Source organism: Monodon monoceros, unplaced genomic scaffold, assembly GCF_005190385.1.
Source record: "Monodon monoceros isolate NGI ecotype Baffin Bay Population unplaced genomic scaffold, NGI_Narwhal_1 Super_Scaffold_7, whole genome shotgun sequence".
NCBI lineage: Eukaryota > Metazoa > Chordata > Mammalia > Artiodactyla > Monodontidae > Monodon > Monodon monoceros.
The window spans coordinates 97381230-97406492 of NW_021703784.1; the positions used below are offsets into that span (position 1 = coordinate 97381230).

At 55.7% G+C, this 25263-nt stretch overlaps 1 protein-coding gene across 3 annotated transcripts; it reads left to right on the forward strand.

Annotated features, from left to right (window-relative positions):
- Positions 1-3042: 3042 nt before the first annotated feature.
- CD5 (CD5 molecule) lies at positions 3043-24432 on the forward strand. Of its 3 annotated transcripts, none has more exons than XM_029208424.1 (11): positions 3043-3232; positions 14246-14293; positions 16057-16368; positions 16844-16906; positions 17153-17485; positions 19497-19790; positions 20448-20573; positions 21281-21334; positions 22254-22373; positions 22906-22997; positions 23665-24432. In XM_029208424.1, exons 1-10 carry the CDS (start codon positions 3181-3183, stop codon positions 22992-22994), a joined length of 1491 nt encoding a protein of 496 aa, XP_029064257.1. In that variant the 5' UTR covers positions 3043-3180; the 3' UTR covers positions 22995-22997; positions 23665-24432. The 3 variants fall into 3 exon arrangements, 2 of the variants coding, with proteins under 2 accessions (XP_029064257.1, XP_029064258.1); XM_029208425.1 differs by having other exon boundaries at positions 23822-24432; XR_003791488.1 differs by lacking the exon at positions 23665-24432 and having other exon boundaries at positions 20448-21334; positions 22906-22962.
- Positions 24433-25263: the final 831 nt, after the last annotated feature.

Below are 25263 nucleotides of genomic sequence, written 5' to 3' on the forward strand. Positions count from 1 at the left end.
CGCAGCCTCGGAAGGGGGTGTCCTAGAACAAGAGAACTGGTCTTGGGATCATCCAACCCTATGGTTTGCAGATAAGTCAGCTGAGGCTCTGAGCGGCCATATAAGGCAGAGGTGGGACCCCACCACCACATCTGCATGCCCCTCAGCTGCCCACCCAGATCCAGAATCAGATCTTACGCCCCTTCCTTTTCCCCCCTCCCGGCCCCCCACTAATGATCTGATTGAGCTGGAGCAAAGCTGGGGGAGGGGTGCACCTCCTGAGGTGGGAGGTAGAGGAGAGCTGCTGCCAAGTCTGCTCCCCACCCGCGTGCCCCAGCCCCCTCCAGGCTTCCAAGTACAGGTTTGCTAGGATTTAGGTCACTGAGTCATTCAACAAACAAACATGTGCAGGGCTCTTCCCGCCCACTGCAGAGCAGAGACACCTCCTCTGGCCACCGGGCCATCCCGGGTCTTTGGGAACCACCCCACGGATTCATCCGCTCATTCAACAAACACTGAGGACCTACTAGGCACCAGTCACATTTCACGACATCCTTCATCTCCTCCCGCTGCCCCTCCCTCCCCCCCAGCTCTCAGCTCCTCCCCCTTCTCCACGTGTCCCCTGTGGCCCCTTTGCCCTGGCGGAGAGGGCAAATCCTGTGGGCGCTGGGGAGTCAGGGAGCCCAGAGGGGCCGAGGCAGCGCTGGACGACTGAGTGGCAGACACACGCAACCCCCGTGGTTACCTGGTGTGGGCCTGGGCAGCGCAGGCAGGCGCCTCTCCCGCGGAGGCCGACGAGGTACTGACACGGCCCTGGGTGGGGTGCTAACCCCCTCCCCACCCCCACCCTTGGCCTCCACCCCGGCCAGGCGGCCTGGAAAACCCAACCCCGGCTCAGCCGACTTCCTCTTGTGTCATGGAAAGTACAGGCACTGGGGACAGGAAACTCCCACCAGGGATCTGGGGTCTGAGTGGGAACAGTGGGCCTGGAGGCCTGGGAGGGGTGGAAGGAAGGCTCACCGGTGGTGGTGGTGGGGGCGGCAGGGGGCAGGGCTTGAGGAGGCAGAGGGGGGCGCCAACAGGACAGCGGCTGGGGAGGGAATGGACGCTTTAGGAGTGTCGGGATCCCTTCCACTGGGACGGGGGCAGGCAGCCACCCGAGGTCCTGAGCTGCTTTCAATTTTCCAAAAACTAACAGAAAAGAGTAAAAACCATACCCTTGTCTGTAACAAAGACCCTGAGATCAAATAAAAAGCCAGATTTTTTGTTCGCCTTCTTTGCTTTTAGTAAGTGAGGTTGGAGGGTAGTGGCAAGGGTTATGGAGCAAGAGACATGTGGGTTCAAATCTTAGTTTTAACCTCCTGAGGCCAAGTACCTTACTTTCTGAGCCTCAGTTTCCTCGTCTGTGAAATGGAAAACTCCACCCACTTCCCATGGTGGTTGGGAAGAGGCCACGCCCCCCAGCTTGGGTAGGTGCTCAATAAAAACCCCTTCTCCCTTCCCGGCTGCAGTTATGTAAACTGAGTGTGGTAACAGGGTCATGAAGGGCCACTTAATACACACCACTAGTGTGACCAATAAAAGCTTCCTAAACACAGGGTCTTTTTTTTTTTTTTGGCTATGCCACGCGGTTTGCGGGATCTTAGTTCCCTGGCCAGGGATCGAACAGTGAAAGCACAGAGTCCTAACCACTGGACGGCCAGGGAATTCCCAACACCGAGTCTTTAAGAGAAAAATTATCCAGAGGGTCCTCGGAGTGTAAGCAGAGTGAGGACCACATGTCTCCATCTCTGCATCTCTGGTGCTTAGCATGGGGCAAAGGTTTGCTGGATGAACAACTGAAGGAAGGAATGAAAAGTCTGGGATTTCCAGTCACAGGATGGGAAGGATGGATGTGAGAGTGGGTGGGTTGGGGGGGTAAGGGGAGTGGGGGGAGTGGGAAGGCGTGGGGCCAGGAAGGGCTGGCTGAGGCCTCCATGTCACCTCTGGGGAGGGGAGGAAGCGCCTCCGAATCCTGTATGAGGTGGTGGGTGTGCCTCCCCAATCACACCTGTAACAGGGCTTGACCCCAGGCCTTGATCCTTTCCTTAGGGAATGGATTCAAGCACCCCAACACCCTCCCAGCCCCGTATTAGAGGAGACTGGGGAGTGTTGGATGCTGGGAGCTGAGTGGACGCTATTGCGTAGCTGCTGAGGCAACACGGGCCCAGGGAGGGAGACCCCCACCCCCCAGCCCTAGAGGGCCTCCAGCTGCTGGCGGAGGGGATGTGGAGATGGGGGGCGTGCAGCTGGGAGGCCTGGCTCAGACCCTTACCCCCCAACTCTTCATATTCGGCCACTGTCATGTCCCTGAGCCACTTCACCCCTGGCATGGCCCGGATTGCGAGAAGCCCCAAGGAGCCTGGGTCTGGGCTCCGTCTACCCTGGAGTGAGGGACCTGAGCCCAGGCCACAGAGAGGCTGAGCCTTTCCCTGGTCGGTCGCTGGCCTCCCCCATCTGCTTTGCAAAATGCCCAGCACCCCTCCTCTTCCTCAGCAGCCCGGGGTTTATTTCAGCAACATCGACACAGAGATCACGCCATCCACACTGAGCTCTCACATACACACCCTGATGCAAGCCCAGGGTCCATGGAGGAGCCCTCTCCTGTGTTTGCTCGTAAAATGCCACCTGCGGGGATTCACCTCCAACTCCTAGTTCATCCCGGTAGCAGAGATGGAGGGTTTGGTTTGGTTTTTCATCACTGAGTGCTGCAAGGACTGGGGCGGTGCCCGCCACCTCCCACCTCTCACTCATCACCTCAGCACAGCTCAGAGACTTCTCGGTGGGACGTGTCCCCCGTCTCTCCCAGCCCCCTCCCCCAGGCCTCCCTCCCCTTGGCCCGGCTCAGGGCTCCCCCAGGCCGCAGCCCTGTCCCAGCATGGCGGGGTCAGGGCACTGGCCCAGGCCTAGGCACCCCGGGCAGGAAGCTGGCAGAGATCAGGGCCGCCATTCGAACTGGGGCAGATGGTTTTACCCAGGAGGAAGTTGACAGTTTCAACTTCAAACACGATGACACAGGCCCCACACTGCCTGCTCCCCTGTCCCACCCCTGCATGAGCCTGCCCGCCCCTCCCCCTTCTCCCGGAGAGGCAGACACAGGGCCAGACACCCTCACCTACCGGGGCCGAGCTTGCTGAGGTTGAGGCAGAGGAGGCCGCGCCCATGGGGTCTCAACATCCACCGCTGGCCGCCCTGTACCTGCTAGGGCTGCTGGGTGAGTACCCCTTCTGGGGTGTCTTCTGGGGCACCTGGGCTCAGGATACAGAGAAGAAGATGCCAGAGTCAGATCCCCTCAGTCTGACTCAGGCCCGCATGTCACCTCTCTGGAGCAGCACGGAGGGCTGGGGCCACCAGGATCCCTGTCTTCTCCCCCAGCCCCAGCTCGGCTCTTGGCCCTGCCTGTCTCACCCCCGGGGCCCCACCTCCGCTTCTCTCTTGCACTGTTGGGGACCTTACTGTCCCCTTCGAGGTGGAATCCATGCCAAGATCAGACCCTCAGCCTAGAAATCAAGTTGTCCAGCCCTCATTCAATGCCGGCTTCCCTCTGGTGCTACCCCACCCCCCACCCCATGAGTGTCCAGCCGTTGCTTGGACGCCTCCAGGGACAGGAAACTGCCGTCTCCTGGGCAGTTCTGATGATGCTCTGGGCAGAGCGGGCCAGGGCAGGGTGGGAAGCGGATCACCGTCGAGCAGATGTCAAAGACGTACACCTTAGTCCTTAGTTACTGGTTTCATCCCAGAGGGGGTCTCAGCCAGGCCTACCAGCCAGGTGTGGGTCTACTGTCACCCCAGACCCAGAGGAGGGGCTTCGGAACACTTCCCCGGGGGCCACTGTAGAATTGACTTGGGGCCTCTGGAGAAGCTGTCTGGGGATAAGGTTAGGGGTGGGTGAGTCTGGGGCCTACTGTTTGCCGGAGGGGAGACGGTGGAAAGGGCAGTCCTCCATCCCTGAGGTCTTGGGACGCTAGTTCAGGACCGGAGCCCTGCTGCTGGGGTGTCACCGACACTGGCCAGTGGGGAGGGTCCTGAGCAAGCGGGAGGGGCAGGGGAGGGGAGGGTACTTCATGACCTGAGCCCTGGGGTCCAAGCCTGGCCGTGTATGACCTCAGATAGGTCCGAGCCTCTCGGGGCCTCCATCTCCTTATTTATAAAATGCAGGGGGCGGGGGGTGAACTGGGTAAGATCTGACCACTTCTCAAGGGTTTGGAAGGTGTGGCAGGGTGAGAGAGGTGACTGACTCGGGACGGGAACAGGTGAGAACAGGTGGCAGCTTGCGGCTTCCCAGTTTGGAGGGAAAGGACTTGGGGACATTGCCTGCCTAGTGGGGGGCCTCAGTCCCTCCTAGAAAACGGGTATGTAGGGGTGTGTGTGTGTGTGTGTGTATACGTGTGTGTGTTTTCATGGGTAAAAAATGTAGACTTGCCTTCTCCCATGCATGTGGCGATGGCACATGTGCACACATGTTCTCATGGCTACTCTTCCATGGAGCTGCAGGAGGTACAAAGTACCTTCTGTCCCCAGGGCAGAGGCTGACGGATGGACCCCGCTGCTTACGGGACCCTCCTTGGCCCTGGAGACTCCAAGGACCAGGCCCCTAAGCTCCCCACCGACCCCTCACCTGTGGCCTCTGACCCCAGCAGGGCAGGAGTCTAGCCAAGCCCCCTGGGAGTGGGGGTGGAGTCCTGCTCTGCTGGCCTCCCTCGAACCCCATCAGGGGCGAGGCTCCTGGTAGGACTAGGCCTAATGGAGCCCAGAGTCAGGAAGCCGTAGAGGCAGTGCCTTCACCAGAGTGTGGGAACCATCTGGAAGCCCAGGAGCACAGGATTCCCAGTGTGTGTGTGTGTGTGTGTGTGTGTGTGTGTGTGTGTGTGTGTGTGTGTGTGTGTGTAACTGGTGGATAACAAACATTCCCATTGTTCAGCGGGTCACAGCTTAAGAAATACTTTTTTTTTTTTTTTTTGTGGTACGCGGGCCTCTCACTGTTGTGGCCTCTCCTGTTGCGGAGCACAGGCTCCGGACGCGCAGGCTCAGCGGCCATGGCTCACGGGGCCAGCCGCTCCGCGGCATGTGGGATCCTCCTAGACCGGGGCATGAACCCGTGTCCCCTGCATCGGCAGGCGGACTGTCAACCACTGCGCCACCAGGGAAGCCCAAGAAATACTTTCAAAGCCATTTTCTTCTGAAAGCTTCACAACAACCTAGGAAGCAGGTGGGCCCATTGTCCCCATTTTACAGTGTGGAAAACTGAGGTCCAGGGGGAGCAGCTAGTGAGCTGCAGAACCCACCCCAGCGCAGTGCTTCTGCTCTCGTGGAGGCTCCTCTGTACCCCTAGCCAAGAGCAAAGACACACCAAAGCCACTCCCACGAGTAGGAAAATGGCTGCAGGACACAACCACCACCAGCAGACAGGCAGCCACCAAGGGCTGGGGACACCTAGGGTCAGGGCTGTGGCTGGGGGCAAACAGCACAGGCACCCTTCAAGACATTCCAAGTAGAGATGCTTTATCGCCAGAGCCCTGGGAACACTGCGGCCTCTTGGCTGGCCATCAAGTTTGTGCCCGTGGCTTGGGGACTTTTGGTACATGAAGATGCTCACAGCCTGCTTCCCTCTGCAGCTGCCCTGAGCTCCAACCTGCCCAGGGCTCACCTGCTGAAGGTGGGGCATGGAGGCAGCCCTGATCACTGCCCAGAGGCTCAGGCCCAGCCACCGGGACTCCAGAAGCTGGCACTAAGGCTTCAGAAAGTCACAGACTTGGCAGTTTGAATTCTGGTCCCCCCTTGCCAGCTGGGTGACCATGGACCCGTTCTGTAAGCTTCAGTTTCCTCTTCTGCAAAATTGGAATAATAATAGGACCTGCCTCATAGCGATTTATAAGGATTAAGTGAATCAATGAATACAGAGCTTTAATAGGAATGTCGGTTTGTGTAAGTGCTCAGTAAGCATTAATAATAATAATACATTCATTATATAAATTTATTTATTATATAATTTATCATATAAATTTATTTATTATATAAATTTATTATTATTATTATCAGAGTCAGCAAGAAACAAGGTGAGTCAGGACCTGGTGGGGAGGCCTCGAGCCTAGCCATCCGTCTTTCTCTCCCCCAGTCCTCCTGCACAGGCTAGTTATTCATTCATTTATTCATCCACATACATTTATTGAGCATCTACTAGGTGTCCAGCTCTGTGTAAAACTCTGGGGATAGAGCCGTGATCCACACAGGGGTCCACCCTCGTGGAGGGAGCACCCGAAATATTTACAAATTTCTAAATATCGTGATCAGGGCAACAAAGGAAACCGCAATGGCTGAGACTCATTAACCAAGTTCACGTTCGAAGGGGCTCCCAGTCTGAGGGGCTCCTCTCTGAGGAGGTGATGTCTTGCCTGAGACCCAAATGATGGAAGGAACCAGCCAGGCAGAGAAAAGTGGGAGGAGTGTCCCAGGCAGAGGGGACATCAAGGGTGAAGGCAACGGGCAGGACAGGCTGAGGGGGGCTGGGCATCCACAGTAGAGGAGAGGAGAGGGGACGCCCAGTGTGAGCCCACCATCCGGCCCGCGGCCCCAGCTGCAGAGCTGAGGCTCTTGCTGGCTCTGGGTGCAAAGAATCAGGCCCCCAGCAACCCCGAGCTCCCCACCCCCAGCGGGTAGCAGAGGGACCTGGGGGCTCAGGGGCTGGCACTGTCCCCTCTGGTCACTCTGACCAGCACCTACAGTTCAGAGGGGTTTCCCTGCAGTGACCAGGGGACCAGGGAGGGACTTCAACTCCACCCAACAAAATTGATTGAACACCTGTTCTGTGTGCATGCATGTGGGTGCCTGTGGGTGCCTGGTGAGCATGTGTGTGTGTGCTGTGTGTGTACCTGCTATATGTGTGTCTGTGTTGCGTGCAGACATGTGTGAAGGCCTGTGGGGCCTTGGAGCAACGCAGATCTGGGTTCGATTTCTGCTTGGCCACTCACAAATGACAAGAACACCCCTCTGAGACTCAGCCTTCTCATCTATAAAATGGGGATAACCACTGTGCCCATCTCAAAGGATAATTGCTATCATTAAATCTGGTTCATTCATTCAGACAGCAAGTATTTATTGAGCACCTACTATGTGCCAGGTACTGTTCTAAGTGCTGGGGACACAGCAATGAACAATCAAAATTCCTGTCCAGGTGCATCCAACATCGTAGTTGGGGTGTGATGGGGAGACAGACAGAGAGAAGCTAAATCAATGATCATATGGATGTTAGGAGGTCACGAAGTGACGTGAGGTTGGGGATTGGGAGCTCGGGGGCCATGCTGTATCCCAGGAAGTTGCAGTGGGTCTCACGAGAAGATAATATTTGAGTAAATACATGTAGGAAATGAGTGATTGCACCATGCTATGTGGACCCGGGGACGACGGCTGCAGGCAGATGGGCCGTCACACACAGGCTGGTGGCGAGGCAGCTGTGGAGGCCTCCGTGAGCACAGAGCGTTTTCTCCAATGAACTCAAGGTACCCAGGGGCCAAGCAGAGGAGAAAGGGGGCAGAGTGCCCTGGAGAGAAACTGGAACTCTCGCCTCTCCAGGTCCACAAGCCGTTACCTGGAGCCTCCGGCCAGATGCATTTGGGAACCCAGAATTTTTCCAGACTGGGCAACATGCCATAATCAAACACATTCCCATTTCTGCAGTGAAACCGAATTCGCACACTGAAGGCACAAATGCCTTCCTGCCAAATGCATCAGAAAAGACTTTTGGTTTTAGACTTTGAATTGCAGATAGGGAATCGTGGTCCTGTATCACTTCCTCTATAACTACTACTGTCACCACCCCTGCCTTCATCATTGTTATGTACCCCTGGGGGGGCTTGACCCATACAGCTCCCACAGGGACCCTGATACTCCCTTCTCCCTGGGGCACAGCTGGGAGAGGTGTGGTAGAAACAGGATAGGAGGTTGGTGGCAACTGGCAGAGGCAGCACGGGTCCCCTGTACTGCCACAGACTCCCCTCCGGAGTGAGCCCCTCCCTCTCCCCGGCCTCAGTTTCCCCCTTCTGTACCATGGGCGAGTGGGCTCTGGGGTCTCCAGTGGTAGAGTCCCATGGGGCCCTGTCAAGTGATGGTGACGGAGTTTCTGCACCGACCCTACCACCAGCGAGCTGTGTGACCTTGGGCAAGTCACTGAGCCTCTCTGAACCTCGGTTTCTTGATCTGAAAATAGGGGTGAGCTCGGTCCCTTCTTCACAGGGCTGTGCATGGAAAGGACGAGCCCCTGTGCGGGCTTTGGGATATGTGAAGCTCTGAACAGAAAGGAGGCCTTGTCCTTGTGACAGTGGAGTCACATATGGTGGCGTGAAACTCATGCAAATTCAATCAAACACACGAGGCCACCAGGGAGAGCGTGGAATTGCAATTCAGATACGAAGGCCACTCTGCCCACAAGCTGCGCACTGTCGCTCATCGGCGCAGACCCTGGGTGAGCGAGATTAGAGACCTGGATCCGCTGTTCCTTCTGCAGGCTCCAGCCCCCAGGCTCCTCCTGGCATAAGCCCAGTGTGATTTTCTACAAGTTTTGCACATAAAAAGGCTCCTGATCAAAAACCAACCACTTCGTCTGGTGCTCAACCCGAGAAACAGAATTTCGGCCCTTTGTGATCTTTGTTTCCCTGAAGCCCTGATACAGACTCAGGTTAACACAGCCCCACTGATGAGAGTCGTTTCAGAAAAGCGGAGTTCCTGGCCTTCCGAGCCAGCCTCTCAGCAGAGGAGGAGGGAAGGAAAATCCGGAATGCCCCCAAAAGGCAGTTGACATATTGTGTTAGCTGTAAATTGATGAGAATGTTATGGACTATTAAAGGGAATCACTGTTAACGGAAAAAATGGAACATCAGACTTCCAAACCGCACTAAATCAGTCTGTCAGTTTCCTTATCTGGAAAACAGAGTGATGACAGTCCCCCTGATTGAGGCAGTCAGGAAGAAATGGGGTCTCCCGTGAAAAACCCTTGGGGTCTGCACGGGGTCAGAGGTCGCTGTCACTATTATTATCATCAGTCAAGTCCCAGCTCCTCCCTGGGATCCCGGTGCCCCCGGGACCCTCGGCAGGCCACACTCTTGTCTCCATTTCTCAGTGTGTAGGGCTGCAAGCATAGGTGCTCACGGGTCCAGGCAGGCCCATGAGTGGGTCAGAGGTGGCATCAAGGGTACAAGCTCTGAAGCCAGCAGCCTGGGCCAAGTTCTGGCTCTGCTGTAAAATGGGACTGATAATACAGGTCCACCAACGTTCGTTTGCAATTCCAAACCCCCCCACATTTGCAAATTTCTGGCAAACGTTTACAGTGCAAATCCTGACCTGAATGAATAGGAGACTATTTATAATCTTGACACATCCCACTTACTGCGAAAATTCATATGTTTTGCTGCAGAAGCCATCATGTGTTTGAAGCTGAGGCTCTCCAGATGCAGGGTGACAGTAGGGTGCCCCGAGGGTGCTGGCAAACCAGGACAGAACAGGCTGCCCTGGGGGCTCATGGGGATGCAGCCCCACGTGGCCAAAGCATATTGTTTTTCAAAAACATCTGGATCTTGGGATTTTTTTTTACAAAAAAGAAAAGTAAGGGACTTCCCTGGAGGTCCCGTGGTTAAGACTCTGTGCTCCTACTGCAGGGAGGCTCAGGTTTAATCCCTGGTCGGGGAACTAAGATCGCCCACGCGGCACGGTACGGCCCAAAAAAGAAAAAGAGAAACAAAACAGAAAGAAATCTTTCAAAACAATGGGCTCCAGAAAAAACATTATAACACTGTGCTGAGCAAATAAAACTCATCTGTGGCCTGACGTGGCCCAGAGTATTGCTGTACAGGGAACCAAAGAGAGAACCATCCGGAATGTGGGGGGATGCAAGAGGACAGGGGAGGGAGGGAGTGAGCTCGTAAATGTCTCAGAGCCTCTTTCAGGGATTCATTTACTCCTCACTGAGACCTCATCAGGGCAGGCAGAGTCAAAATGGTAAAATCTCTGCAAAGGCAGACATGAGAGGGGGGAGGGGAGAGTGAAAAAGCCTTCCTACTGTCTCTCTGGATTTTTGGCCCTGATCGTTGCCTGGCTTGGCCAGTCTAAGCCCTAAATAGTGGGGCCTCCAAGGAAAGGTTGGCAGGGGAGGGAAGGGGCCTGGCCCCAGCCGCTCGGGGTGTGGTGTTGGATGAGAGACTGGGGAATGGCAGGATGCTTCTGTGCCTCCTGTCCCTCTCGGTATCATGGGTCCCCAGGTTTCTGTTTGCGGTTCTGCAGCAGCAAAGCCGTGGGCCTCGGGCTGCACGCAGGGGCTGGGCTAAGCTGTAGCCAGGGAGGGGGTCAAAGGGACCCCGAGCACAGTCAGCAGGGTTCAGGGGAAGGAGGATGTTGGTCTGATCCCTGTGAGAAGCAGCTGAAAGAACGAAAATAAGTTGTGGACAGTCAAAACCTGAACGGATCCCTGGACAGACAGGAAGAAGCAGCACCCAGGAAGGCTCCCAGTCAGTCACACATCTCACCTGCCCACGCCTGCCTGCCTGCCTGCCTGCCTGCCGCTGAGCTACATCAGGAGCTGAAGATTATAGATCATGGAAGTTTGAACCGAAAGGAAGGTGAGGGAGGGTGGACCCTAACTTCCTGACTTTACAGACGAGGAGACCAAGCCCAGAGAGGTTGAGTGACTTGCCAAGATCACACAGCAAGTTCATGGAAAGTCTTCCCACAGTATGTTTCACTGACTGAAGGGAATCACAAGTTCACTCTCTTTCATCAGGTTTGCACGCCGGGAACATGCAGGAATTGGTGAAACACAGAGCAGGCCGTGGCAGCCTTCCCTCTGAAGGGAAGGGAGGCAGCTAGCCCAGCGGTCAAAAGCACAGACTGTGCCAGACGGCCTGGCTTGGAGTCCTGGGCCCACTCTTCATCAGTTGCTTAGCAAGTTAGTTAATCTCTCTGTTCCCTCATCTATAAAATGGAGATCAAAACAATAGTGCCAACTTCACAGAGCTGGGGTGAGGTTTGAGAGAGTTAATGTATAAAAATGCCTAGGAGAAAGTACAACTAGTACTTTGTTGTGTTGAGGGCTTCCCTGGTGGCGCAGTGGTTGAGAGTCCGCCTGCCGATGCAAGGGACACGGGTTCGTGCCCCGGTCCGGGAGGATCCCACATGCCGCGGAGCGGCTGGGCCCGTGAGCCATGGCCGCTGAGCCTGCGCGTCCGGAGCCTGTGCTCCGCAAGGGGAGAGGCCACAGCAGTGAGAGGCCCGCGTACCGCAAAAAAAAAAAAAAAAGTGTTGAGGATGGTAGTGGTGGTGGTGGTGGTGGTGGTGATGACGGTGGTGATGGTGACGGCGACTGTGTTGATGATGGTGATGGCGATGGTGACAGTGATGGTGACAGTACCAGTGTTGGTGATGGTGTTGATGATGGTGACGGTGACTGTGTTGATGGTGATGCTGATGTGACAGTGATGGTGATGGTGATGATGGTGGTAGTGGTGATGGTGACAGTGACTGTGTTGATGGTTGTGATGGTGATGGTGGTGATGGTGATGGTGGTGGTGACAGTGACGGTGATGGAGGGACAAGACAAGAAATGCTGCTCACCTGAGGCCAGTCAGGCTCCCAGAGGGAGGCGAAGCCCTGGGATGCATAGATGCCTTTTCTCCACAGAGCATTTTCTTTTTTAGAATTTTTCTTGGTTCTCAGGTTGTTCAGTCTTTCCTGAGAATGTTCTCTGGCTGTTCTGTGTGAGATCCGCAGGGATGGTCAGGCCCAGTCCCTGTCCCCAGGGGCTTCAGGGTCTGGGGACTCCAGCACCAGGGTCAGGGTCAAGGTCATGTTCATTTCTGCTCATTTGTTCATTCCCTGAACGTGACACTTTGGAGGCCCAGCTGGATGGCAGAAAGCAGAGAGATGGGTTTGGAAGGCATACTCGTGGTTCAAATCCAGGCCCTGCCTGTTGCTGGCAGTGTTACCCGGGACAGGGCACTTGCCTCTCCCGACAGCTATATTGTGAACATACTCAACTCAAATTGTGGGGCCGTGTGGAAGATGAACGATATCCGTAAGGACCCCTCGCCCAGGGCTGAGTATACAGTAGGTGTTCAATAATTGGTAGCTGCTGTTAACGGACGTTGACTGTGGTGACTTTGGGACTGCGAAGGTCCCAGGTGGGAAAGGGAGGTGGCGAGCCCTGTGATCTGGCTCTCCAAGTGTCCAGACAAGGACCCCTGCCCCTGGGAAAACTCCCCAGCAGGGCTGCAGTCCCGCCCACCCCTGCCCCGGGCCCAGCCAGCTCCACAACCAGTAACACAAGCTCTGAGCAATGAACGCCAGCCAGGAAGGCACTGGGCTGTCTTTTGCATAGATTATTTCATCTCATCCTCACAACGTTGCTATGAAGCTGGTCCCTTTCTTGCTCCCATACTGAGCCTCAGACCATGAAACTGAGGCTCACAGGGGCTAAGGAAGTGGCAGAGCTGGTACTCAGACCCAGAGAAAGGCATCAGTACCAGAAAACCTATCCTGCAACATTCAGCACCAAAGAATGGATCTTTGGGTCCCCTATCCCCATAAGTGCCCTCAGGGTTTAGCCAAAGAAATGAATCCCTAAAGGTGTACAGCCCCATTCATGGTGGGAACTGGGATGGAGGGAGGTAGGACTGGAAGGTCAGGGGTGAGAGGTGAGGGCTGGACAAAGGCCCCCTGCCTCCTCTCTCACCAAGCTAGCCGGGCATCTCCACCATGTCCTCCTGAGGCTGCCCTGCCCATTGCAGTAGATCAGATGATTGACAGCTGGCCAACCCCCTCCCAACCCAGGCCAGAGCTCTGGCCTCTGCTCTGGACCCGACATGCCCTCTGTGTGAGAAATACCTTCCCCTTCCAAGGCCCAGGACTCCCGGGGCAACCATGGCGGGCTCTTGCCAAGATGGAAGAAACTTACCTTAGGCCGCAACTTAATTACAAGGAGTCTTGGTTGGAGGGAGAGGGCAGGCTGGTGGGGCATGACTCCCCTTAAAATTCTACCACCAGCTTCAGAACACTCGGGCAAAAACGGGACTTTTTACACCCAGCAACAATTTCTCAAAAGAAACTTAAACACAGCCCTTTACTATATAAAGTACTCGCCCTGACTGATGCTGTGCCCAGCTCCCAACTGAGAAGCAAGCCCGGGGCAGACGGAAACCAAACACTTGCTCCACGACTGATAAAGCCCGGGCAGCCAAGGTGGAGGGTGGGCTCTGAGGCCGTACAGGCGTGCCACCCGACCCGTCCCCACCCAGATCAAGCCTCTGCCCCAGCCACACACGAGCCGGACACATGGCCACGGACAACGAGCCACTTTGACACCCCTGCTCCACAGTCAGACGAGGCTCGAGGAGGAGGGACTGCCCAATGGCCCACATTCCTATTGAAGGGGCCCAGGCAGGAGCCAGGACAGAGGGGAGGCCAGTTCCCCCCAGACCCAAGTCCACTGGGCTCCTCCACCAACTGACCATGTGATCTTGGGCAAGCCCCTCTGCCTCTCTGAGCTCTGATTTCCTCCTCTAGAACTGGGAGCTGTTAAAGAGAAATTGCTATCATTCTTATCCTGCCTTGGGAATTCTAGAAAGTAACAAATGTCCTGGGTTCCCATTCTGGCTCAGTTCTCAGCTCTCTAGAACTATGACGTTCAAATTTTTTTTGACTGAAAGCAACACTCTGGATGCTTTTATATTGCCACCCAACACACACAAAGTGAGCTGTATCCTCACAAAACACGATGCATTCTGACATTTCTATTCTAGTCCGTTTCAGTTTTTTAAAAATCGATGGTTGTGTTACTACATGATTTTTTTAAAATTGATGGTTGCAATGCTGCATATTACTACAGAGAGACAGCATGAGGGAATTGTGGCGGGTGATGGAACTCTTGTGTGCCTTGATGGTGACGGTGATTATGCAGATTTGTGTATGTGTTCATATTCATAGAATTGTGCACTAAAAGAAAAGGGAATTTACTGCATGTTCATTTAAAAAGTAAAGTTTTAAAACAAGAAGGAAAATTGATGGTTGCAACCCACTAACCTGGTTTCACGACCCTCCTAAGGGTTGCCATCTGTAGTATGAAAATCCCTGCCCCTGAAGCCCACGACAGTGGCTGGAGGCAAAAATGCCATTGATCAGGCTGTGAGTAGAGGTGAGGCGAAGCAGGAGAGAGACTTCCCTTTCTGACCCTCTTCTCTCCTTTCTGCAGTCACTTCCTGCCTCAGAGGCCTCAGAGGGCTCAACTTAGAGGACCAAGGTAAGGAAGAGCCACGTGGAGAGGGGGGCGTGGAACGATTCCACCAGGCTGTAGGGGGAACTGCCATCCCTCCATCGGAGCGAATTGCACCTTGAGAGAGAGAGAGAGAGAGAGAGAGAGAGAGAGAGAGAGAGAGAGAGTGCAGCCGACACCCCCTACACACGCACACGCGCATGCACGCACACTTAAGAGGCCCATTTGCAGATAGATGCCCTAGATGGCTGTAAAGCACCCCACAAATGCTGGGTGTCATGCTAGTTATTATTATGACCCACTCACCAGGCACAGAAAAGATACTGGCCATAACTGCACCTTGCAAAGTCCTTTTCCTGCCCAGTCCTGCCAGATGCTCCCTGGCCAGAGACATTCGCAGCTGGGGCTGCAGAGAGAGGCTGCACCAGATTGTAAACTGTGTGAAATGTCTTGCCTTAGAGGTTGGACTTTAATCCTAGAGGCTAGTGTTTCCCAAACAGGGTTCCACGGAACTCGTTGGACCAAGGGTAGGCAACACTACGTCACCCACTGCAGACTCCTGACATGGGACACGGGCCTAGTAAAGGCTCTGAGAAGTCCTGCAATGAGGAACTCAGTTAAGCATTTGCAGATTCAGCAGTTCCCAGACTCACTCCACCACAGACTCTCTTTTTCACATTTCCTGAGATAACATCATGCTGAATGTATCTGGTGACACATGCGGCGAGAGGATCTCATGAAGCTACCAGGCCACCAAAAGGGGCCACAGAGGGCTCGGTAGGCCCTGGGCCGGGACCTGGAAGCCTGCAATGGCATCCTAGCTCCAAACTCTAGCAAGATGGTTCCTGCTGTACCATCCCACTTATATAACGTTTGAGAACAGGCAGAGCACATCTCTAGTGACAGAAAGCAGATCACTGGCTGCCTGAGGCTGGATTCAGGGAAATCGACTGTGAAGAGGCATGAGGCAACTTCCAGGTGATGGGCGTGTTCTCTTCTAGAGCATGGTGGGGGCTATAGGTGTGCATACATTTGTCAAATTCCATTGAACAAGTGCCCTTAAAATGAGTGCATGTCCCTGTATGTAAAGCGTACCTCGATAAAACTGATTTTAAAAGTTAGAGACAAGGGGCAAAGGGGGAGGGAGAGGGATGGACAGGGAGTTTAGGGTTGGTAGCTGCAAACTGTTAACATTTAGAATGAATAAAGAACAAGGTCCTACTGTATAGCACAGGGAACTGTATCCAATCTCCTGGGATAAACCATCATGGAAAAGAATATTAAATAAAGAATGTCTGTATGTGTATAACTGAGTCACTTTGCTGTACAGCTGAGATTGGCACAGCAGTGGTAAGTCAACTAGACTTCAATTAAAAAAATGAACAGAAAAAAAATAGAATAAAAGTTAGAGAGAGAGAAAAAGATCAGGCTCCGGGCCCTATCTGGGGTCTATTGAAACAGAATTTCCAGGAAGGGGCGATTCTGCAGGACGGTGGGTGCTGAGAGCCCCTCGCTCACTGCCCCGAGTTCCCTGGGCTCTGAGGTCTCAAGCCGCGTCCTCCTGGCCTGGTTTCAAGGGGCTGCCCAGATCAGGGGCGGCATCAGCCTGAGTTTCTGGCAAGTCCCTGCAAGGTCCCAGAGGACGACACTCACGGGAGGAGCAAACCAGTCAGCCCGTGGGCAACGGGAGCCTTGCTAGGGGTGGGGTCCAGATGGGGAAGGTGCAGGGAGGGGCCCCCATGGAGGGCCCTTTCCAGCCCGACTGCCCTCTCCACCTCTTTGACCCCTAGGGTTCACAGTGAGACTAAGCGGCTCCGGCTCGCGGTGCCAGGGCCATCTGGAGGTCAACTACAAGGACAAGTGGTACACGGTGCACAGCCAGAGCTGGGGCCTGAGCCCGTTCCACCGGGAGGACCCCGGTCAGGCCTGGAAGCTCTGCCAGGAGCTGCGATGCAGGGAGCCCTTGCTCCTCTCCCACTTCCGTCACTTCAAAGGGAAGCGACCCCAGAGCCAGATCACCTGCCGCGGACAACTGGGGTCCTTCTCCAACTGCAGCGACAGCAAGGCAAATCAGGGGGACCCTCTGGCCCTGATCTGCTTAGGTGGGTAACTAGCTGGCCCCGTGGGTTCCCTGGGCCTGGGCACCAGCCCCGAGGAGGCTGCCCACGCCTGTGATCTGGGGCCTGAGCAGGCAGGTGGAAGGGGTCCCCGATTTACAACTACCCTCTCAGAAACATACACTGGTGGGGAACTGGAGGAGGAGTACTGAGGGCGTGCTGGCACCTGTCTGGGGATGGAAAAGGTCGAGAGCTGGTTCTGCCAACAGTTAACTTCATTGTCTCCTCTTAACCTCTGTTTTCCCAACTGTAAAATGGGCCGGTCCTGCCTGCCTCGCAGGAGGCTTAGACACAACGTGTGGGTCAAGTGGACTTAATGGGGCCATGGTACTTACATCATGAGTTCCAGGTCTTTCTCAACATGGCCGGTTGTTGACCCCAACTCTCCCCACACCCCCTACTCTTCCCTCCTCCCTCCCAGAGTCCCGGCCCCCTCCCTAACCAGAGCATCTGTTTTCAGAGCCACTGAGGACAACACCTCTTCCCACGAGCCCCCCGCCCATAACCACTCCGGAGCCCACAGGTAAAAGGATTCTGAGGGCCCTGGGGGTAGGGTGTCGGATTTAGCAAACAAGAACACAGGATATTCAGTTACATTTAAATTTCAGATAAGCATGAAAAGTTGTAGCGCATGTTCCATGCAATATTTGGGACCTCACCACCTCCCGGGGCCGTCGGCCAGTCATTCACCCATCTGTGTGTTAGAACCACAGAGCAAGAGAGGCCCTGCTGCTGGTCGTCAGCACTCAGGTCCCTCCCCACCTCCCAGCTCCTCCCAGGCTGCAGCTGGTGGCGCGACCCGGGGGCCTGCGGTGTGCAGGCCTGGTGGAGTTCTACAGCGGCAGCCTGGGTGGCACCGTCGGCATCGAGTCCCAGGACGGGATCCAGGACCTGGGGAACCTCATCTGTGCAGCCCTCCAGTGTGGCTCTTTCCTGAGGCCTCTGCCAGAGACCGAGGCAGCCAGGAAACTAGAGCCAGGAGAGAGCGGTCCCTTGCCAATCCGGTGGAGGATCCAGAACAGAAGATGTGCCACCCTAGAGCAGTGCTTCAGAAAAGTTCAGCCCCAGGCGGGAGGCCAAGCTCTTGGCCTCATCTGTTCTGGTGAGTGGGACCGGGCCGAGACTCACGGGCGCCCCCATGTGGTCAGTCACCACACGTTCCTGAAAGCCCTCCGTGCAGCCCAGGGCACCAGCGCTACGGAGAACACAAGGGACACGAGGGCTGATCGTTGGCCTCTAAGAGGCGGGGCGGCCATGGGGCGGGGAGGCCACACTCACACCCAACGCCCCGGGCATCTCTGCAAAGTAACGCAGAACAAGCCCAAACGTACCGCTGGCTCGGCTGCCACAGGGGGAAGTGGCAGGACTTACAGGACGAGGCACGGTCCGCTGGTGAGCTTGGTGGACTGTGGCTTGTGTCAAGGGCCCAAGCAGGATGCAGCTCTTGGAGGGGACCAGCCTTGCAGGAGGGGAGTTTATAAATCCCGGGGACAGATGATGTTGGAGCGATGGTGAGACCTAGGAGGTCCCTGAGGCACAGTAGGTAGAGAAAAGCCAGAGCAGGGCCCCAGGGGACTTCCTGCGGAGGCTCCCGAGTCATAGGCCACCAACCAGAAGAGACTGGCGATGCCGGTGTGGTCGAGGCCAGGAGCCCAGAGGCTGGTCTGGCGGGATCCCAAAACGAGGATCAACGGGGAAACTGTGGGGAAAGGGACCACAGGTCAAAATAAGGATAATCACAGCATGCCTTGGGACGTAGTGGGCTCCTATCACCAGATGGTCTAGTGAAGTCCAGACTCTAAGAAGTCATACTTCCTGAGTGCTTACATCACGTTGGGGACTAGTCAGGGCATTCCTTCGTTTTCACAAGCAGCTTAGAAGGTGGGCGCTGTTATTATCCCCACCTTACAGATGAGGAAGCTGAGGCTCAGAGGGGTTAAATTTCTTACTCAGTATCCTGCAGCACTAGCTGGGGTCTCCCCTCAAGCAGCCTCACTCCAGAGCCTGCTGTGTAAGCCTTGGCTACTCCAGGTGTGGTCCCGGACCAGCAGCATTGGCTTCACCTGGCTGGTTCGAAATACAGATTCCCAGGCCCCACCCTCCACCTACTAATCAGGATTTGCCTTTCAGCAAAGTCTCCGGGACTCATGTGCACACATCTGGGAAGCATTTGCTCTGGACCACTGGGCTATCCTGCAGGCAGGGATGCCCCCAAACCACTGGACACATGGTGTGAATTAGTAAGATGCTGCCCCCTCCAGGCAGAAGCAGCCCCCAAGGATCTCTTGGCCGGATAGAAAAACCTGGCTGGCTCTCAGGCCCACCCACCCCTCTGCTAGGAGCCCTCCTGTAGGCTACAACTTGCAAAACCATACCCAGAAAGCCTGCCTTTGGATTTTTTTTTCTAAGTAGAAGATTTACTGGAGCTTTGAAGATGGATGTTGCTATAGAAACCGGCCAAAGCTGCCGAGATCACAACTCACTCTAACTCGAGCACACGTGGGCCTCCAGGCCCAACCCTGACAAGCAGAAATGAATCCGTTTCTGTCGGACCAGGCCCTGTTATGAAAGCTGGTCCCTCCAGGCTTGAGGCCTGGGCAGCAGGATTCCTGGATTCAGTCCCACCTGCGAATCTCCAGGACTCAGAGCAGGGGGTATTTCCCATCCCCGGGCCTCAGTTTCCCCTCTCTGAAAAGCCCTCCCAGCTCTCAAGGAGCAGCAAGAGAATGAGAGGACGTTTCAAAGAGGGAAGTGGACCCAGGTGGGGCCTATTTCCCCACTTCTCTTACTGCCACCTGGGTGGGGGACGACTCCCTGCTGGTGGCTGCTGACGGGCACTGCCAGCCTCTTCACCGAACGTGCCCAAGCTGTTGCAGTGGCCCAGAGGCGCCAGGGACAGGGCTTGACGGGGAAAATGCCAGACAGGATGCCAGAAGAAGGGAAAGGCAGAAAGGAAGGCAGTCCCATGTGGTACCCAGACCCCCGAGCGCCGGGCCCTGCCAGGGCCCCCACTTTGCTAGTGTCACGGGGTCCCAGTGACCAGGCATGCAAGCTCGGGGCCCAGGGAGCTCCCGCTGAGCCCGCCACCTCACCTCCCATTGCTCTCCCCCCAGATTTCCAGCCCAAGGTGCAGAGCCGCCTGGTGGGGGGCAGCGGCACGTGTGAAGGCTCCGTGGAGGTGCGCCAGGGCAAGCAGTGGGACGCCCTGTGCGACAGCTCCTCAGCCAAGGGCATGGCGAGGTGGGAGGATGTGTGCCGGGAGCAGCAGTGTGGCAACGTCAGCTCCTACCAGCTGCTGGACACCGGCGAGAAGACCTCCGGGGGGTTCTTCTGTCCCCCGGGGAAGCTGTCCCAGTGCCACCAGCTTCTGCAGAAAAAATCCCACTGCAAGAGAGTGTTTGTCACCTGTGAGTTGGGCCCAGCCCACGGTGGGTGGAGGGTAGTTCTGGATTCCTTCTAAGACTCAGTCGATGAGCACATTTCTGAAGAACAGGCCCCAGGAACTAAATAGAGAGCCCTGGGGAAGAATGGAGGGATAACAAATGAGGGGAGAGGGGACAAGAGTGCTCAGACAGCAGTGAGCACGAACCGTCAATAGGAGACGGGCCGCCATTGTCAGGCAGCTAATGAATGATAGAACTCTCCTTCCGTCTTCTGCTCTTCCAGATGGAAAGCAGAAAAGCAAGGGGTGGGGGGTACATATTTGCTACACTAATGGTAATTGACTCACACAGAAAAGAGAGCGATGAATGGATGGATGGCTATTTGTATATGATGGCAAGGTGATCACTCATAGTAACTGGAAAATGGTGGAAACTTAAAGAGTTGATCACAGGAGGGGCAAATGATAGCCGGATGATCAACTGTTACATAGTAAATGGTGGATAAATGAACGGGTAGCAGAGAATTTCAGAGACGGGTGGAGAGACAGCAGATAGAAAACTGCCTTCTGCACATGCTGGTGAGTTACTGGGGGAAGCCAGCCAGCCAGCCAGGAGCTTCCCTCTGAACGGACAGTTTTGATGCCTCCCAGGCTGGGGCTGACCTAACTCTGCCTCCTGCAGGCCAGAACACACGCCCAGCGGGCCTGGGTGCAGGCACAGTGGCAAGCGTCATCCTGGCCCTCGTGCTTGCGGTAATGCTGCTGGTGGTGTGTGGCCCTCTCGCCTACAAGAAGCTGGTGAAGAAATGTAGGTGTAGGTGCCCCGAACCTCCTCCCTTTCAAGCCCCTGCGTGGGGAGACTGGACGGGTTGCCCACGAGCCCCACAGAGGAGGGTTCCCGCCTCCAGAAAGCCGGCCGGGAGCACCTCTGCTTCACCACCCAGCCCTGCCCCTCTCCTGCCCATCGGCCTTTCTCCGCACCAAGTAACAAACAGAAAGTCAGGAAAATCACTGATTCGCCCACATCCAGTGGCCCAGCTGGGACCCACTCCAGCCCAAAGGGAGGGTATGGGCATTCTTTAGACTGTGGTGGGTCCAGACGGTCTGACCCCAGAAGACACGTGCCCCAGGCCGGCTCCACCACTTAGCAGCTAATCGAACCACTTCCTCCCTGAGCTCTGGTTTCCTCATACAACAAATGGGCGACCCCAGACCTTGTGAAGGTAGGGGTATCATCCTGGCCTTGCAGAACTCGGGAGGAAATCATTCGGAGACAAGGGTGTGAGATCAGAGAGGCTGCCCACTGCCAGAGGTGGGCAGTGATGGCTGGGTCCCTGATGCCCTCCCAGGTCTTAATTCTGGTTCTAAGCACCCCGCGGTGGTTTCTCCTGGAGAACCGGCCCCTCAGCATGCACCTGCCGCCTCCTCCCTCCTTCCCTGGCTCCCGCCCCCCTTGCCCACGCCTGTCTCAACCCCCCTCCCCCCCACCATGTGCCTTTCCTGTCTGTCACCCAGTCCGCCAGAAGAAGCAGCGCCAGTGGATTGGCCCGACGGGACTGAACCAGAACAGTAAGTAGCCCCGGAGGCAGGATCCTCCCTCGGCCCAGGTCAGTAGCCACGAGACTCAGGAAGGAGGCCGTGAAGCAGGGTCACGGGTCACTGCCGACCATGGACAGAGCCAGTGGCTCCTTGAGGCCTCTGAGCTCCACTGTGCTCATCTAAGGTGTGACTGTAGCCACAGGTGTTAATGGGTGGTACTCAGAGAAGAGGGCCCCGTGATCAAAGAGACTCGGAAATCAGTGAGTTAAGCAAAGCTAGACACGGTTCTTTACTTCAGGACTTGTCAGAACCTTCATGGGCATTTTTGCGTGGTTCATCTCCAAAGCGGACATATGTTAAGAAGGGTTGTCCAAGCTAGATTTATCATGGAACGTCTTTATCGTGGAACAACTTTACAAGGCCAGTTTTAAGACATTTGGATGCAGCCGGCCCTGTCCCCACCCCTGGTCTCCATCCTCTCTCCTTCTGGCCACAGCCAGAGCCCCCTTTGTGGGTAGAAACACAGCCCTCATCCTGCCTCTACTCCACCTTCTCCCCCACTTTGTGTGTCAAGGGCCAGTTCCTTCAAGAAGGCGCTGTGTTGTCAAGTCTTTCTTACAATATAAAGCCCCTCCGTTCCAGGAGGGCAGGGACCATATCTGCCCTATCACTCGTGTTCCCATTCCAGGCTTGATAAATGTTTAATAACTGACTGACTGCCCGCCCGTCAGCTTGCCAGCCGACCCAAAGCTGCTCTAAAAGCCTGAGCGCTGCTAGAATGAGCCTCCCGGGGAAGAAAGGGAAAAAGGGTTGCACTGAAGGAGCTCAGGGGGCCCTTGCACCACCACCCCCACGTTACACAGTGGGAACAGGAAATTCGAGTTGGGCCCCTGTTGGGGAGGAGGACAGAGCATCATGTCTAATGTTACTATCTCCCACATCCGCTCAGTGTCTTTCCATCGCAACCACACGGTGACTGTCCGGTCCCAGGCTGAGAACCCCACGGCCTCCCACCTGGAGAACGAATACAGTCAGCCTCCCAGGAACTCCCAAATCTCAGCTTTTCCAGGTAAGCACCAGCTTGCGCTCCTAGGAATGACGGCAGGGCCAAGCAGAGGGTCACATGATCGCCTGGAGAAAGAAGGGAGGCCGAGCAGGGGGCAGAAGGATCAAACGGCCCCCCTTTGACAGCCGGTCACGGCAGGGTATGGAAGGGATACAGCCTTAACGGGCCACTCAGCTAGAGAGAATGTGCCGGGATGTCATTAACCCCAGCACCGCTGTGACCTGAAGGACCTGTTTCTCAATAAATGAGGCCCCTCGGATCCCTTGGAGGCAGAACAGAGCATCCATCCGTGGCCCGCAGAGCCCTGTATCGAATGCTCCCTGACTGGCACTAACAATTAAGCCGCAGGGAGCCTGGCGTTCAGCATCATTAGAGGACACTAGCTGATTTGATCACAAGTTTCAGGGCTGTTGAGCCACCAGCTCAGAAAGTCTCTGTGATCTTCCAGCCCCAGCAGGGCTCTTGGCTCTGAAGGGCTCTCTCTGTGTAGCCTGGAGGGATAACCCTGCTCAAATGGCCTCCTTTCTTTCCACAGCTCTGGAAGGGGCCCTGCATCGTGTCTCCACCCAGCCCGATAACTCCTCTGACAGTGACTATGATCTGCACGGGGCTCAGAGGCTGTAAAAGGTGAGCCCGGCCCCCGGCAGAGCCCTGGGGATAAATAAGCACCAGCCACCTGGTTCCTCACCTCTGCTCACCCTGCCCGTCCATGACCTGGGTGGGGGGCTGAGGGACGAGCACCTAGGCTCTTATAAAGGAAAAGAGTAAGCGTCAGCAATTTAGGTGACGGGAGCCGCTCTGGCCATTTGAGCAGAGGGGTCACGGACCTTAAACTCCATCTCAGGGCTTCCCTGGTGGCGCAGTGGTTGAGAGTCCGCCTGCCGATGCAGGGGACGTGGGTTCGTGCCCCGGTCCGGGAGGATCCCACATGCCGCGGAGCGGCTGAGTCCGTGAGCCATGGCCGCTGAGCCTGCGCGTCCGGAGCCCGTGCTCCGTGGCGGGAGAGGCCACAGCGGTGAGAGGCCCGTGTACCGCAAAAAAAAAAAAAAAAACCTCCATCTCAGAAGACTATATAAAAGAGCCCCTAAGGGTAGGGGAAGTTTAAGAGGTACAAACTACTATGTATAAAAGAAATAAGCTAGGAGAATGTATTGTACAGCACAGGGAATATAGCCAGTATTTTATAATAACTATAAATGGAGGATAATCTATAAACATTTTGAATCACTATGTTGTACACCTGAAACTAACATAATATTGTAAATCAACTATACCTCGATTTTTTTAAAAAAAGCACCCCTGAGAGTACCCTGATGGACTTACACCAGCAGGAAGGAGAAGCTGCTATCCCTGACATTGGGCTGGGGGCTTTGGGCCTGTCCCCCACCTCCCTGAACCATCTCCAGAGTATGAGGCTTCCTCCGCCGACACACTTCCTTCTCACCACACAGAACCGGGACCCAGGAACAAACATCAAGAGCCAGACCTTCTGTCCTGAGAATACTCTGCAGTCACTGCTTGGAAAACAGTGTCCATCCAGGTCCTTGCCTGGCAGGACCATGGACGTGACTTTCCAACATGTCCTACTGCCCCGCAGAGGCAGGCCAGCTCAGACATCTCTCCACATCTTCACCAGCCCAGGCGAAGACCCCAACGCAGCTCAGCTGGCCCCCCTCCAGGTGTGGAAGCTGCGAAAGGGCAGAGCCCGGAAGCAGGCATCCCTCCCAAGCAGAGACACACGGGGTCCAGACCCGGGCAGCTCCCTCCCCCGTCTGGGGGACTCAGCTTTCTTCTCCAACTCTGACTCATGAGGATCCACAAGGATGCTCACACCTTGCAGGTGGTGGGAGGCAAGGGCTGATTTCTCTCGTGCATTTTTAATATGTTCTTTGTAAATAATGATTTTTCTGCTTCCTGAGAACTAGAGTGCCCGGCCTCCTCAATCCAGGGTCCACCCCTGTGGATCCCTCTGGGGGTGCCAGGGGGAAGGGGCACCTACCAGGGGGCGAGGGCTCTGCAGCCTCATGGTCAGAGGGTGCAACACTGACACAGGACCGTACAGCACAGCAGCCACCAGCCAGCACGTGTGGCTGCCTGACCCAGAGCCTCATCACCAGCCCTCGGTCTGTGCCCCCTCTCCTCGCAGCCCCTCACTTGACCGAGAGCAGGGACCACTGGCTGTCAAGCCCAAAGGGCACCAGTGCCACCTCAGGACCCTGCACAAAGTGGGTACCTAGTAAATCCTAGCCGATTTGGGATTTGGGTTCACACAGCTGTTAAAAGTCCAAAGCTCAAGTCGTTTCAGCCAATCAGTTAACCTTCTGACCTGAGAGTAAGAGGCCAGGACTGAACATTCCTGTGGGTTAAGTAATTCCCTTAACTGGAATAGTCCCCTCGACTCCCCAGCAAGCCTAGACACATACCTAATCCTGCAGTGCCTGCGTTTCCTTAACGACGAGCCAGAGGAGGACATCTGACTCGGAACTTAAGGGTCTAGTGAAGGGAGAGGACTGGCCGGGCCTCGCTGGGCCCTGAGAAGACATCTCGGGGCTGGGGCCTTTCTCCACTCGATTTGGCCCCATATCCACCAGGAGATATCAATGGTCCAAGCCACAGAAGCAACTCTGGAAGAGCAAAAGGAAGTTCCTAGAAGGATATGGTGGGGATGAAGGCGGGGTGCTCACAGAATCGGGGAGCTGGAGTGGCACAAGCATGCCAGAAGAGCCTGGCCAGCCCTCTGCCCCCACTGACACCCTCCAACCGACCTCTCACCCACCCCCTGCTCGGGACTCTGTCCCGAGAGAGCCCAGGGTGTGGCTCTGCCCCTGACCACGCAGGGAATCCGGAAACAGGGACACCTAGTCTCCTGGGTACCAGGAGTCACGTGGCAGAG

What these genes read in the sequence shown, in the direction of transcription:
- CD5 (XM_029208424.1), top strand. Translation starts at nt 3,181, where the DNA reads ATGGGGTCTCAACATCCACCGCTGGCCGCCCTGTACCTGCTAGGGCTG. An exon ending in GCTCAACTTAGAGGACCAAG is followed by an intron (nt 14,294 to 16,056) that starts GTAAGGAAGAGC and finishes TTTGACCCCTAG; the next exon opens with GGTTCACAGTGAGACTAAGC. An exon ending in TCTTGGCCTCATCTGTTCTG is followed by an intron (nt 17,486 to 19,496) that starts GTGAGTGGGACC and finishes CTCTCCCCCCAG; the next exon opens with ATTTCCAGCCCAAGGTGCAG.